The following is a 14,150-nucleotide window of genomic DNA, read 5'->3' on the forward strand; positions in this document are numbered from 1 at the left end:
TGAGACAACTTCAAACAACTAAACTGGAACAAACATCTCAGTAACGAGTGCAATACAACAGAATGACTGCCAGGGCAGGGAAGACAATTACTCAAACAACTAAACTGGAACAAACATCTCAGTAACGAGTGCAATACATCCAATTACTAACAGATTGGATTAGTTTATTAAGAAAACTGAATGTTATTTATCTTTGTTTAGCATCAAATGTATCAGCCAATCAATGCACATGCAAAAACACAGGTACTGTTTTACAGTAAAAGCACTGGTGGATAAAGTACCCAATTGTCATACTTGAGTAAAAGTAAAGATAACTTAATAGAAAATTACTCAAGTAAAACTGAGTCACCCAGTAAAATACTACTTGAGTAAAAGTAAAAAAGTATTTGGTTTTAAATATACTTAAGTATCAAATGTAAATGTAATTGCTAAAATATACTTAAGTATTGAAACTACAAGTAAACGTATAAATCACCCTATATTAAACAACATTTTCTTGATTTTTTATTGACGGATAACCAGGGGCAACACTCCAACACAGACATCATTTAGAAACAAAGCATGTGTGTTTAGTGAGTCTGCCAGATCAGAGACAGTAGGGATGACCAGGGATGTTCTGTTTAGTGAGTCTGCCAGATCAGAGGCAGTAGGATGACCAGGGATGTTCTCTGTTTTAGTGAGTCTACCAGATCAGAGGCAGTAGGATGACCAGGGATGTTCTCTGTTTTAGTGAGTCTGCCAGATCAGAGACAGTAGGGATGACCAGGGATGTTCTGTTTAGTGAGTCTGCCAGATCAGAGGCAGTAGGATGACCAGGGATGTTCTCTGTTTTAGTGAGTCTACCAGATCAGAGGCAGTAGGGATGACCAGGGATGTTCTCTGTTTTAGTGAGTCTGCCAGATCAGAGGCAGTAGGGATGACCAGGGATGTTCTCTGTTTTATTGAGTCTGCCAGATCAGAGGCAGTAGGGATGACCAGGGATGTTCTCTGTTTTAGTGAGTCTGCCAGATCAGAGGCAGTAGGGATGACCAGGGATGTTCTCTGTTTTAGTGAGTCTACCAGATCAGAGGCAGTAGGGATGACCAGGGGCAACACTCCCAACACAGACATCATTTAGAAACAAAGCATGTGTGTTTAGTGAGTCTGCCAGATCAGAGACAGTAGGGATGACCAGGGATGTTCTCTGTTTTAGTGAGTCTACCAGATCAGAGGCAGTAGGGATGACCAGGGATGTTCTCTGTTTTAGTGAGTCTGCCAGATCAGAGACAGTAGGGATGATCAGGGATGTTCTCTGTTTTAGTGAGTCTACCAGATCAGAGGCAGTAGGGATGACCAGGGATGTTCTCTGTTTTAGTGAGTCTACCAGATCAGAGGCAGTAGGGATGACCAGTCATATTCTCTGTTTAGTGGGTCCTCCAGATCAGAGGCAGTAGGGATGACCAGGGATGTTCTCTGTTTTAGTGAGTCTACCAGATCAGAGGCAGTAGGGATGACCAGGGATGTTCTCTGTTTTAGTGAGTCTACCAGATCAGAGGCAGTAGGGATGACCAGGGGCAACACTCCCAACACAGACATCATTTAGAAACAAAGCATGTGTGTTTAGTGAGTCTGCCAGATCAGAGACAGTAGGGATGACCAGGGATGTTCTCTGTTTTAGTGAGTCTACCAGATCAGAGGCAGTAGGGATGACCAGGGATGTTCTCTGTTTTAGTGAGTCTGCCAGATCAGAGACAGTAGGGATGATCAGGGATGTTCTCTGTTTTAGTGAGTCTACCAGATCAGAGGCAGTAGGGATGACCAGGGATGTTCTCTGTTTTAATGAGTCTACCAGATCAGAGGCAGTAGGGATGATCAGGGATGTTCTCTGTTTTAGTGAGTCTACCAGATCAGAGGCAGTAGGGATGACCAGTCATATTCTCTGTTTAGTGGGTCCTCCAGATCAGAGGCAGTAGGGATGACCAGGGATGTTCTCTGTTTTAGTGAGTCTACCAGATCAGAGGCAGTAGGGATGACCAGGGATGTTCTCTGTTTTAGTGAGTCTACCAGATCAGAGGCAGTAGGGATGACCAGGGATGTTCTCTGTTTTAGTGAGTCTACCAGATCAGAGGCAGTAGGGATGACCAGGGATGTTCTCTGTTTTAGTGAGTCTGCCAGATCAGAGGCAGTAGGGATGACCAGGGATGTTCTCTGTTTTAGTGAGTCTGCCAGATCAGAGGCAGTAGGGATGCTAGCCTGGTATGCTAGCCATTCAAAACTTAACAAATACTCTTGAGTGTCAGGAAGATCTATGGATGAAAAGGTACAAAAGTGTCTTTAGGAATGTAGTGAAGTAAAAGTAGTCAAAAATATAAATAGTAAAATGAAGTACAGATACCCCCCAAAACGACATAAGTACTACTTTCAATGATTTTTTACTTAAATTATATAAATCTCCCTGCAATAGAGCATGCTGGGAAATATTATATGTGGTTCTATGTAGAACTATTCCTGCCTTCCAAAGAATCATTCTTGCCTTCCAAAGAATCATCAAAGAACCCTTTATTCGTAAAACGATTCTTAGAATGTTAAAGGTTCTAGGTAGAATCCTTTGCCTTACAAAGAACCCTATTCCTCTGCAAATAACCCTTTTGGAAGCATTTTTCCTAAGAGTGTACACAACAGATGAAATGTAAAGAATACAGTCCAGTGTGTTACATTTGAGTAAAGTGTAACATAATGTGTTCTACCTTAGAGGAGAACTTGAGGTGAACCTCGGCCTCGTCAGCCAGACTCTTCTTTAGCTGAGCCCAGGCTTCCCCAAGAGTACTGAGGAGAGAGATGAGAAACGACACTATCACTATATGACACCGAAGAGTACTGAGGACAGAGACAACACACCACGTTAGACCACAGAGATAACACACCACGTTAGACCACAGAGATAACACACCACGTTAGACCACAGAGACAACACACCATGTTAGACCACAGAGACAACACACCACGTTAGACCACAGAGACAACACACCATTTTAGACCACAGAGACAACACACCACGTTAGACCACAGAGACAACACACCATGTTAGACCACAGAGACAACACACCACGTTAGACCACAGAGACAACACACCACGTTAGACCACAGAGACAACACACCATGTTAGACCACAGAAACAACACACCATGTTAGATCAGAGACAACACACCATGTTAGATCACAGAAACAACACACCACGTTAGACCACAGAGACAACACACCACATTAGACCACAGAGACAACACACCATGTTAGATCAGAGTCAACACACCATGTTAGACCACAGAGACAACACACCACGTTAGACCACAGAGACAACACACCACGTTAGATCAGAGAGACAACACACCACGTTAGACCACAGAGACAACACACCATGTTAGACAAGTCAGGGTGGATCCTGCCAAACAGAGAGAAAGATGAGGTTCTGCTTTACAGAGTGATTGACATTTAAAGGCAATGTTCCCACTTCAGCGGAGGTTGCGTTCGCGGTAAACGGTGAACATGTCGGCTCAATGGGAAATGACCTTGACATTTCTTACGGCGGAATCTGTAACGCTTCAGCTTTACAGACTGAATAGAGCCTTAAAAGTTCATAGACAGTTTATAACCCAGAAGGCAGCCCATCTCACAGCTGTGCCTGGTCCTCGGCAAGTTCACCGGCTGGTTAGGAGGATGTAAACATTGAGGATATGAGATAAAAACCGAGACGTTTTATGGTTCCCCATTACTTTAGAACATTCTGCAAGTCAACTGTTTTCATAGCCGAGTTCTGTGACATAATGCTGAGTTGGAAAATGACATCTTTAATTAACTTTTACAAATGAATGTTGTGACAACTTATATGCAGTCAATCATCAAATCTACAGTAGAATAACTAAGGTGAGTGGACACCAACATTAACACTGATCAAAGCAGAAGGTAAAAATGAATTGTTAGAAACTCTCTATATCCTCGTAGAAAATTTAAAGGAAATTGGAAGCCATGGTACATCAGTGAACGAGACGCCAGGCTAGCCTTGAGTACTAGGTAACCTCTTCTCCTCTACTCAGGCAAAAAGAAAGTTTAGCTTAAAAAAAAACATTTTGTATTGCAGCGCCTCTCCTCTTTCTAAATATCTAATTGAACTGTATATAATAATATAAACACGTACAGTATCTATGAATAATGTGTAAATAGTATTTTTGATGTCTCTTGGTGACTTACCTATATACAGTATAATTCTTGTCCTGTATTTTAATGTTTAATTTAATGTAATATCTTATGTTGTTCTTGTCTATAACTGTTCTATACTTTCATGTATTTCTATGTATTTCTATGTTTCATGTGGACCCCAGGGAAAGTAAAGGGCAAGGTGGATGAGCTGCTGTACATGCAGTGGGGATCCTAATAAACTAAACTCCTCTGAACACACGTCTTAAGTCCTTCATTACAAACATTAGCAGAATATTTATCCAAGGGCCATGAAGGTAGGCGGCAGCAGGCCCATACAGACATGAGGCTGTACAGGCTGTGGGTATGGAACTGAGGAGGAGAGGGGCTGAGGGTCATTAACCAGTTCACATCAAAGACATGAGGCTGTACAGGCTGTGGGTATGGAACTGAGGAGGAGAGGGGCTGAGGGTCATTAACCAGTTCACATCAAAGACATGAGGCTGTACAGGCTGTGGGTCATTAACCAGTTCACATCGAAGACATGAGGCTGTACAGGCTGTGGGTCATTAACCAGTTCACATCAAAGACATGAGGCTGTACAGGCTGTGGGTATGGAACTGAGGAGGAGAGGGGCTGAGGGTCATTAACCAGATCACATCAAAGACATGAGGCTGTACAGGCTGTGGGTATGGAACTGAGGAGGAGAGGGGCTGAGGGTCTTTAACCAGTTCACATCAAAGACATGAGGCTGTACAGGCTGTGGGTATGGAACTGAGGAGGAGAGGGGCTGAGGGTCTTTAACCAGTTCACATCAAAGACATGAGGCTGTACAGGCTGTGGGTATGGAACTGAGGAGGAGAGGGGCTGAGGGTCATTAACCAGTTCACATCAAAGACATGAGGCTGTACAGGCTGTGGGTATGGAACTGAGGAGGAGAGGGGCTGAGGGTCATTAACCAGTTCACATCAAAGACATGAGGCTGTACAGGCTGTGGGTATGGAACTGAGGAGGAGAGGGGCTGAGGGTCATTAACCAGTTCACATCAAAGACATGAGGCTGTACAGGCTGTGGGTATGGAACTGAGGAGGAGAGGGGCTGAGGGTCTTTAACCAGTTCACATCAAAGAAATGAGGCTGTACAGGCTGTGAGTATGGAACTGAGGAGGAGAGGGGCTGAGGGTCTTTAACCAGTTCACATCAAAGACATGAGGCTGTACAGGCTGTGGGTATGGAACTGAGGAGGAGAGGGGCTGAGGGTCATTAACCAGTTCACATCAAAGACATGAGGCTGTACAGGCTGTGGGTATGGAACTGAGGAGGAGAGGGGCTGAGGGTCTTTATCCAGTTCACATCAAAGACATGAGGCTGTACAGGCTGTGGGTATGGAACTGAGGAGGAGAGGGGCTGAAGGTCTTTAACCAGTTCACATCAAAGACATGAGGCTGTACAGGCTGTGGGTATGGAACTGAGGAGGAGAGGGGCTGAGGGTCTTTAACCAGTTCACATCAAAGACATGAGGCTGTACAGGCTGTGGGTATGGAACTGAGGAGGAGAGGGGCTGAGGGTCATTAACCAGTTCACATCAAAGACATGAGGCATTGCAGGCTGTGGGTATGGAACTGAGGAGGAGAGGGGCTGAGGGTCATTAACCAGTTCACATCAAAGACATGAGGCTGTACAGGCTGTGGGTATGGAACTGAGGAGGGGCTGAGGGGGCTGAGGGTCATTATGGAACCAGTTCACATCAAAGACATGAGGCTGTACAGGCTGTGGGTATGGAACTGAGGAGGAGAGGGGCTGAGGGTCATTAACCAGTTCACATCAAAGACATGAGGCTGTACAGGCTGTGGGTATGGAACTGAGGAGGAGAGGGGCTGAGGGTCATTAACCAGTTCACATCAAAGACATGAGGCTGTACAGGCTGTGGGTATGGAACTGAGGAGGAGAGGGGCTGAGGGTCTTTAACCAGTTCACATCAAATACATGAGGATGTACAGGCTGTGGGTATGGAACTGAGGAGGAGAGGGGCTGAGGGTCATTAACCAGTTCACATCAAAGACATGAGGCTGTACATGCTGTGGGTATGGAACTGAGGAGGAGAGGGGCTGAGGGTCATTAACCAGTTCACATCAAAGACATGAGGCTGTACAGGCTGTGGGTATGGAACTGAGGAGGAGAGGGGCTGAGGGTCATTAACCAGTTCACATCAAAGACATGAGGCATTACAGGCTGTGGGTATGGAACTGAGGAGGAGAGGGGCTGAGGGTCTTTAACCAGTTCACATCAAAGACATGAGGCTGTACAGGCTGTGGGTATGGAACTGAGGAGGAGAGGGGCTGAGGGTCATTAACCAGTTCACATCAAAGACATGAGGCTGTACATGCTGTGGGTATGGAACTGAGGAGGAGAGGGGCTGAGGGTCATTAACCAGTTCACATCAAAGACATGAGGCTGTACAGGCTGTGGGTATGGAACTGAGGAGGAGAGGGGCTGAGGGTCATTAACCAGTTCACATCAAAGACATGAGGCTGTACAGGCTGTGGGTATGGAACTGAGGAGGAGAGGGGCTGAGGGTCATTAACCAGTTCACATCAAAGACATGAGGCTGTACAGGCTGTGGGTATGGAACTGAGGAGGAGAGGGGCTGAGGGTCATTAACCAGTTCACATCAAAGACATGAGGCATTACAGGCTGTGGGTATGGAACTGAGGAGGAGAGGGGCTGAGGGTCATTAACCAGTTCACATCAAAGACATGAGGCTGTACAGGCTGTGGGTATGGAACTGAGGAGGAGAGGGGCTGAGGGTCATTAACCAGTTCACATCAAAGACATGAGGCTGTACAGGCTGTGGGTATGGAACTGAGGAGGAGAGGGGCTGAGGGTCATTAACCAGTTCACATCAAAGACATGAGGCTGTACAGGCTGTGGGTATGGAACTGAGGAGGAGAGGGGCTGAGGGTCATTAACCAGTTCACATCAAAGACATGAGGCTGTACAGGCTGTGGGTATGGAACTGAGGAGGAGAGGGGCTGAGGGTCATTAACCAGTTCACATCAAAGACATGAGGCTGTACATGCTGTGGGTATGGAACTGAGGAGGAGAGGGGCTGAGGGTCATTAACCAGTTCACATCAAAGACATGAGGCTGTACAGGCTGTGGGTATGGAACTGAGGAGGAGAGGGGCTGAGGGTCATTAACCAGTTCACATCAAAGACATGAGGCTGTACATGCTGTGGGTATGGAACTGAGGAGGAGAGGGGCTGAGGGTCATTAACCAGTTCACATCAAAGACATGAGGCTGTACAGGCTGTGGGTATGGAACTGAGGAGGAGAGGGGCTGAGGGTCATTAACCAGTTCACATCAAAGCGCCACTCTGAATGGAAGATGTGTGTACATTCCTACAGCATCAGGGTGCTGCTCTCTGCTCGGCCTCCTGCCACTTTGAGAGGCATCGGAGAAGAGACAGAAGATATATCAGGAAGAGATAAAAGGTGGATCAGGAAGAGATAATAGATCAACAAGAGATAATAGATCAAGAAGATCAAGAAGAGATATTCAGGGTAGCAGTAGCGGGCAGGGCAGCAGGTAGGGTAGAAAGCAGGATAGTGGGCAGGATGGCAGGCAGGGTAGCAGAAAGAGTAGCGGGCAGGATAGCAGACAGGGCAGCAGGTAGGGTAGAAGGCAGGGAAGCAGGCAGGGATGCAGGTAGGGTAAAGCAGGGTAGCAGGCAGGGCAGTAGGCGGGTTAGCAGGCAGGGTAGCAGGCAGGGCTGTAGGAGGGTAGTAGGCGGGTTAGCAGGCAGGGCAGTAGGAGGGTAGTAGGCGGGTTAGCAGGCAGGGTAGAAGGCATGGCAGCAGGCAGGGTAGAAAGCAGGTTAGCAGAGAGGGTAGAAAGCAGGGTAGTGGGCAGGATAGCAGGCAGGGCAGAAGGTAGGGTAGAAAGCAGGGTAGCAGGCAGGGTAAAATAAAGGGTATCAGGCAGGGCAGCAGGCAGGGCAGCAGGTAGAGTAGAAACAAGATTAGCAGGCAAGGTAGGAGGTAGGGTAGCAGGCAGGGTAGAGGGCAGGGCAGCAGGCAGGGAAGCAGATGGATTACAAGGACATGAACTCAGAGCATGCGCTGACCAACTGGCAAGAGTCTTCATTGACATTTTCAACCTGTCCCTGACTGAGTCTGTAATACCAACATGTTTCAAGGAGACCACCATAGTGCCTATGCCCAAGAACAATAAGGTAACCTGCCTACGGACTCGTAGCACTCACTCAACATTATCCCAGAAACCCTAAACACACTCCCATTTGCATTCCGCCCCAACAGATCCACAAATGAAGCAATCTCTATTGCACTCCACACTGCCCTTTCCCACCTGGACAAAAGGAACACTTATGTGAGAATGCTATTCATTGACTACAGCTCAGCTTTCAACACCATAGTGCTCACAAAGCTCATCACTAAGCTAAGGACCTTGGGACTAAACACCTCCCTCTGCAACTGGACCATGGACTTCCTGCCGGGCTGGAAGGGTAGGTAACAACACAGCCACTACGCTACTCCTCAACACTACATATTCGTCGCCAGACCCACTGGCTCCAGGTCATCTACAAGTCCATGCTAGGTAAAGCTCCGCCTTATCTCAGTTCACTGGTCACGATGGCAACACCCATCCGTAGCACGCGCTCCAGCAGGTGTATCTCACTGATCATCCCTAAAGCCAACACCTCATTTGGCCGCCTTTCGTTCCAGTACTCTGCTGCCTGTGACTGGAACGAATTGCAAAAATCGCTGAAGTTGAAGACTTTTATCTCCCTCACCAACTTCAAACATTTGCTATCTGAGCAGCTAACTGATCGCTGCAGCTGTACATAGTCTATTGGTAAATAGCCCACCAATTTTCACCTACCTCATCCCCATACTGTTTTTAAATATTTACTTTTCTGCTCTTTTGCACACACTCTACCTGTACATGACCATCTGATCATTTATCACTCCAGTGTTAATCTGCAAAATTGTAATTATTCGCCTACCTCCTCATGCCTTTTGCACACAATGTATATAGACTCCCCTTTTTTTCTTTTTCTTCTACTGTGTTATTGACTTGTTAATTGTTTACTCCATGTGTAACTCTGTGTTGTCTGTTCACACTGCTATGCTTTATCTTGGCCAGGTCGCAGTTGCAAATGAGAACTTGTTCTCAACTAGCCTACCTGGTTAAATAAAGGTGAAATAAAAAAATGTAAAAAATTTCAACACGGGGGCCCCTCAGGGGTGCGTGCTCAGTCCCCTCCTGTACTCCAACACCATCATTAAGTTTGCCGATGACACAACAGTGGTAGGCCTGATCACTGACAACAATGAGACAGCCTATAGTGAGGAGGGCAGAGACCTGGCGGGGGGTGCCAGGACAACATCCTCTCCCTCTCGAAGTGATCAAGACAATGGAGATGATTGTGAACTACAGGAATAAGAGGACCAAGCACGCCCCCATTCTCATCGACGGGGCTGCAGTGGAACAGGTTGAGAGCTTCAAGTTCCTTGGTGTCCACATCACCAACAAACTAACATCGTCCAAGCACACCAATACAGTCATGAAGAGGGCACGACAAAGCCTATTCCCCCCTCAGAAAAGATTTGGCATGGGTTCTAAGATCCTCAAAAAGTTCTACAGCTGCACTATCGAGGGCATCCTGCTGTTTGCATCACCACCTGGTATGGCAACTGTTCAGCTTCTGACCGCAAGGCACTACAGAGGGTAGTACATCACCAGGGCCAAGCTTCCTGCTATCCAGGAGCTCTATACCAGGTGGTGTCAGAGGAAGGCCCTAAAAATTGTCAAAGACTCCAGCCACCCTAGTCATAGACTGTTCTCTCTGCTAACGCACGGCAAGCGGTACCAGAGCTCCAAGTCTAGGTCCAAAAGACTTCTCAACAGCTTCTACCTCCAAGCCATAAGACTCCTGAACAGCTAATCAAATGGCTACCCAGGCTATTTGCATTGCCCCCCCCCTCTTTTACGCTGCTGCTATTGTCTGTTCATTATCTATGCATAGTTACTTTACTCTACCTACATCTACATATTACCTCAATTACCTTGACATACCAGTGCCCCTGCACATTGACACTGTACCTGTACATCCTTGTATATAGCCTCACTATTGTTATTTTACTGCTGCTCTTTAATTATTTGTTACTTTTATTTTTTACTTATCTATTTTTTACTTAACACTTATTTTGTCTTAAAACTGCATTGTTGGTTAAGGGCTTGTAAGTAAGCATTTCACTGTAAGGTTGTTGTATTCGGCGCATGTGACAAATACAATTTGATTTGATTTGATTTGATAATGACAGTATCGTGTTGTGTTGCTCTCTCTGGACATGGTGAGCGTGGGTGGTCAGAACTCACTGGCATCGTTTAGATTCTAGATGAAACATGTTCACCCCACTCTGCCATTCTATCCCAACAACACTGGTGCAGTAGTACAGTAGATGAGAGAGGTCAGATGATACAGGGCAGTATCATATCTCTAACACAGGAGAGTGCTGTACTGTCTGTGTTTCAGTGGGGCAGTATCATATCTCTAACACAGGAGAGTGCTGTACTGTCTGTGTTTCAGTGGGGCAGTATCATATCTCTAACACAGGAGAGTGCTGTACTGTCTGTGTTTCAGTGGGGCAGTATCATATCTCTAACACAGGAGAGTGCTGTACTGTCTGTGTTTCAGTGGGGCAGTATCATATCTCTAACGCAGGAGAGTGCTGTACTGTCTGTGTTTCAGTGGGGCAGTATCATATCTCTAACACAGGAGAGTGCTGTACTGTCTGTGTTTCAGTGGGGCAGTATCATATCTCTAACACAGGAGAGTGCTGTACTGTCTGTGTTTCAGTGGGGCAGTATCATATCTCTAACACAGGAGAGTGCTGTATTGTCTTTGTTTCAGTGGGGCAGTATCATATCTCTAACGCAGGAGAGTGCTGTACCGTCTTTGTTTCAGTGGGGCAGTATCATATCTCTAAAGCAGGAGAGTGCTGTACTGTCTTTGTTTCAGTGGGGCAGTATCATATCTCTAACACAGGAGAGTGCTGTACTGTCTTTGTTTCAGTGGGGCAGTATCATATCTCTAACACAGGAGAGTGTTGTACTGTCTTTGTTTCAGTAGGGCAGTATCATATCTCTAACACAGGAGAGTGCTGTACTGTCTTTGTTTCAGTGGGGCAGTATCATATCTCTAACGCAGGAGAGTGCTGTACTGTCTTTGTTTCAGTGGGGCAGTATCATATCTCTAACACAGGAGAGTGCTGTACCGTCTTTGTTTCAGTGGGGCAGTATCATATCTCTAAAGCAGGAGAGTGCTGTACTGTCTTTGTTTCAGTGGGGCAGTATCATATCTCTAACACAGGAGAGTGCTGTACTGTCTTTGTTTCAGTGGGGCAGTATCATATCTCTAACACAGGAGAGTGCTGTACTGTCTTTGTTTCAGTGGGGCAGTATCATATCTCTAATGCAGGAGAGTGCTGTACTGTCTTTGTTTCAGTGGGGCAGTATCATATCTCTAACACAGGAGAGTGCTGTACTGTCTGTGTTTCAGTGGGGCAGTATCATATCTCTAACACAGGAGAGTGCTGTACTGTCTTTGTTTCAGTGGGGCAGTATCATATCTCTAACACAGGAGAGTGCTGTACTGTCTTTGTTTCAGTGGGGCAGTATCATATCTCTAATGCAGGAGAGTGCTGTACTGTCTTTGTTTCAGTGGGGCAGTATCATATCTCTAACACAGGAGAGTGCTGTACTGTCTTTGTTTCAGTGGGGCAGTATCATATCTCTAACACAGGAGAGTGCTGTACTGTCTGTGTTTCAGTGGGGCAGTATCATATCTCTAACACAGGAGAGTGCTGTACTGTCTTTGTTTCAGTGGGGCAGTATCATATCTCTAACACAGGAGAGTGCTGTACTGTCTGTGTTTCAGTGGGGCAGTATCATATCTCTAACACAGGAGAGTGCTGTACTGTCTGTGTTTCAGTGGGGCAGTATCATATCTCTAAAACAGGAGAGTGCTGTACTGTCGGTGTTTCAGTGGGGCAGTATCATATCTCTAACACAGGAGAGTGCTGTGCTGTACTGTCTGTCTTTGTTTCAGTGGGGCAGTATCATATCTCTAACACAGGAGAGTGCTGTACTGTCTTTGTTTCAGTGGGGCAGTATCATATCTCTAACACAGGAGAGTGTATCATATCTCTAACACAGGAGAGTGTTGTACTGTCTTTGTTTCAGTGGGGCAGTATCATATCTCTAACACAGGAGAGTGCTGTACTGTCTTTGTTTCAGTGGGGCAGTATCATATCTCTAACACAGGAGAGTGCTGTACTGTCTTTGTTTCAGTGGGGCAGTATCATATCTCTAACACAGGAGAGTGCTGTACTGTCTTTGTTTCAGTGGGGCAGTATCATATCTCTAACACAGGAGAGTGCTGTACTGTCTTTGTTTCAGTGGGGCAGTATCATATCTCTAACACAGGAGAGTGCTGTACTGTCTGTTTCAGTGTATCATATCTTAACACAGGAGAGTGCTGTACTGTCTTTGTTTCAGTAGGGCAGTATCATATCTCTAACACAGGAGAGTGCTGTACTGTCTTTGTTTCAGTAGGGCAGTATCATATCTCTAACACAGGAGAGTGCTGTACTGTCTTTGTTTCAGTAGGGCAGTATCATATCTCTAACACAGGAGAGTGCTGTACTGTCTTTGTTTCAGTAGGGCAGTATCATATCTCTAACACAGGAGAGTGCTGTACTGTCTTTGTTTCAGTAGGGCAGTATCATATCTCTAACACAGGAGAGTGCTGTACTGTCTTTGTTTCAGTAGGGCAGTATCATATCTCTAACACAGGAGAGTGCTGTACTGTCTTTGTTTCAGTAGGGCAGTATCATATCTCTAACACAGGAGAGTGCTGTACTGTCTTTGTTTCAGTAGGGCAGTATCATATCTCTAACACAGGAGAGTGCTGTACTGTCTTTGTTTCAGTAGGGCAGTATCATATCTCTAACACAGGAGAGTGCTGTACTGTCTGTGTTTCAGTGGGGCAGTATCATATCTCTAACGCAGGAGAGTGCTGTACTGTCTTTGTTTCAGTAGGGCAGTATCATATCTCTAACACAGGAGAGTGCTGTACTGTCTTTGTTTCAGTAGGGCAGTATCATATCTCTAACACAGGAGAGTGCTGTACTGTCTTTGTTTCAGTAGGGCAGTATCATATCTCTAACACAGGAGAGTGCTGTACTGTCTTTGTTTCAGTAGGGCAGTATCATATCTCTAACACAGGAGAGTGCTGTACTGTCTGTGTTTCAGTGGGGCAGTATCATATCTCTAACGCAGGAGAGTGCTGTACTGTCTTTGTTTCCGTAGGGAAGTATCATATTACACTATTCTTCTCCATTCTCCAATCTCACCCCCTTAGAAACCTACGCTGAAGACAAATATGAAGGGAACATGCAATCATTTCATCTAAAGTTCATGTAAATAAATCAGTCAATTGAAATAAATTCATTAGACCCTAATCTATGGATTTCACATGACTGGGAATACAGATATACATCTGTTGGTCACTGACACCTTAAAAGCAGTCAGTATCTGGTGTGACCACCTTCTGCCTCATGCATCACCTTCTCATCAAGTTGATCAGTTGATTGCGGGCTGTGGGATGTTGTTCCACTCCTCTTCGATGGCTATTCATAACCCTAACCCCCTAACCCTCACCCTATTCAAAGTTGATGTATATAGACGGGAGAGCACACTTCTCCAGCGTGTCGTTGGCCATCGAAAGTGAGTATTTGCCCACTGGCGTGACTTACCACGCCGAACTGCAGTCAAGATCCTGTTGAGGACGCCGAGCACACAGATGAGCTTCCCTGACACGGTTTCTGACAGTTTGTGCAGAAATTTTTGGTTGTGCAAGCCCACGGTTTCATCACCTGTTCGGGCGACTGGTG

At 45.9% G+C, this 14,150-nt stretch overlaps 1 protein-coding gene across 2 annotated transcripts in view; it reads right to left on the reverse strand.

Annotated features, from left to right (window-relative positions):
- The window catches only part of LOC124047538 (growth arrest-specific protein 7-like), a 111,385-nt gene that overhangs the window by 16,857 nt on the left and 80,378 nt on the right, over positions 1 to 14,150 (reverse strand). For both annotated transcript variants that reach the window (XM_046367849.1, XM_046367847.1), the window contains exon 9: positions 2,727 to 2,805. In XM_046367849.1, coding sequence (XP_046223805.1) covers positions 2,727 to 2,805 — 79 coding nt within the window. The remainder of the gene's footprint in view (positions 1 to 2,726; positions 2,806 to 14,150) is intronic.

Source organism: Oncorhynchus gorbuscha, linkage group LG11, assembly GCF_021184085.1.
Source record: "Oncorhynchus gorbuscha isolate QuinsamMale2020 ecotype Even-year linkage group LG11, OgorEven_v1.0, whole genome shotgun sequence".
NCBI classification, from domain to species: domain Eukaryota; kingdom Metazoa; phylum Chordata; class Actinopteri; order Salmoniformes; family Salmonidae; genus Oncorhynchus; species Oncorhynchus gorbuscha.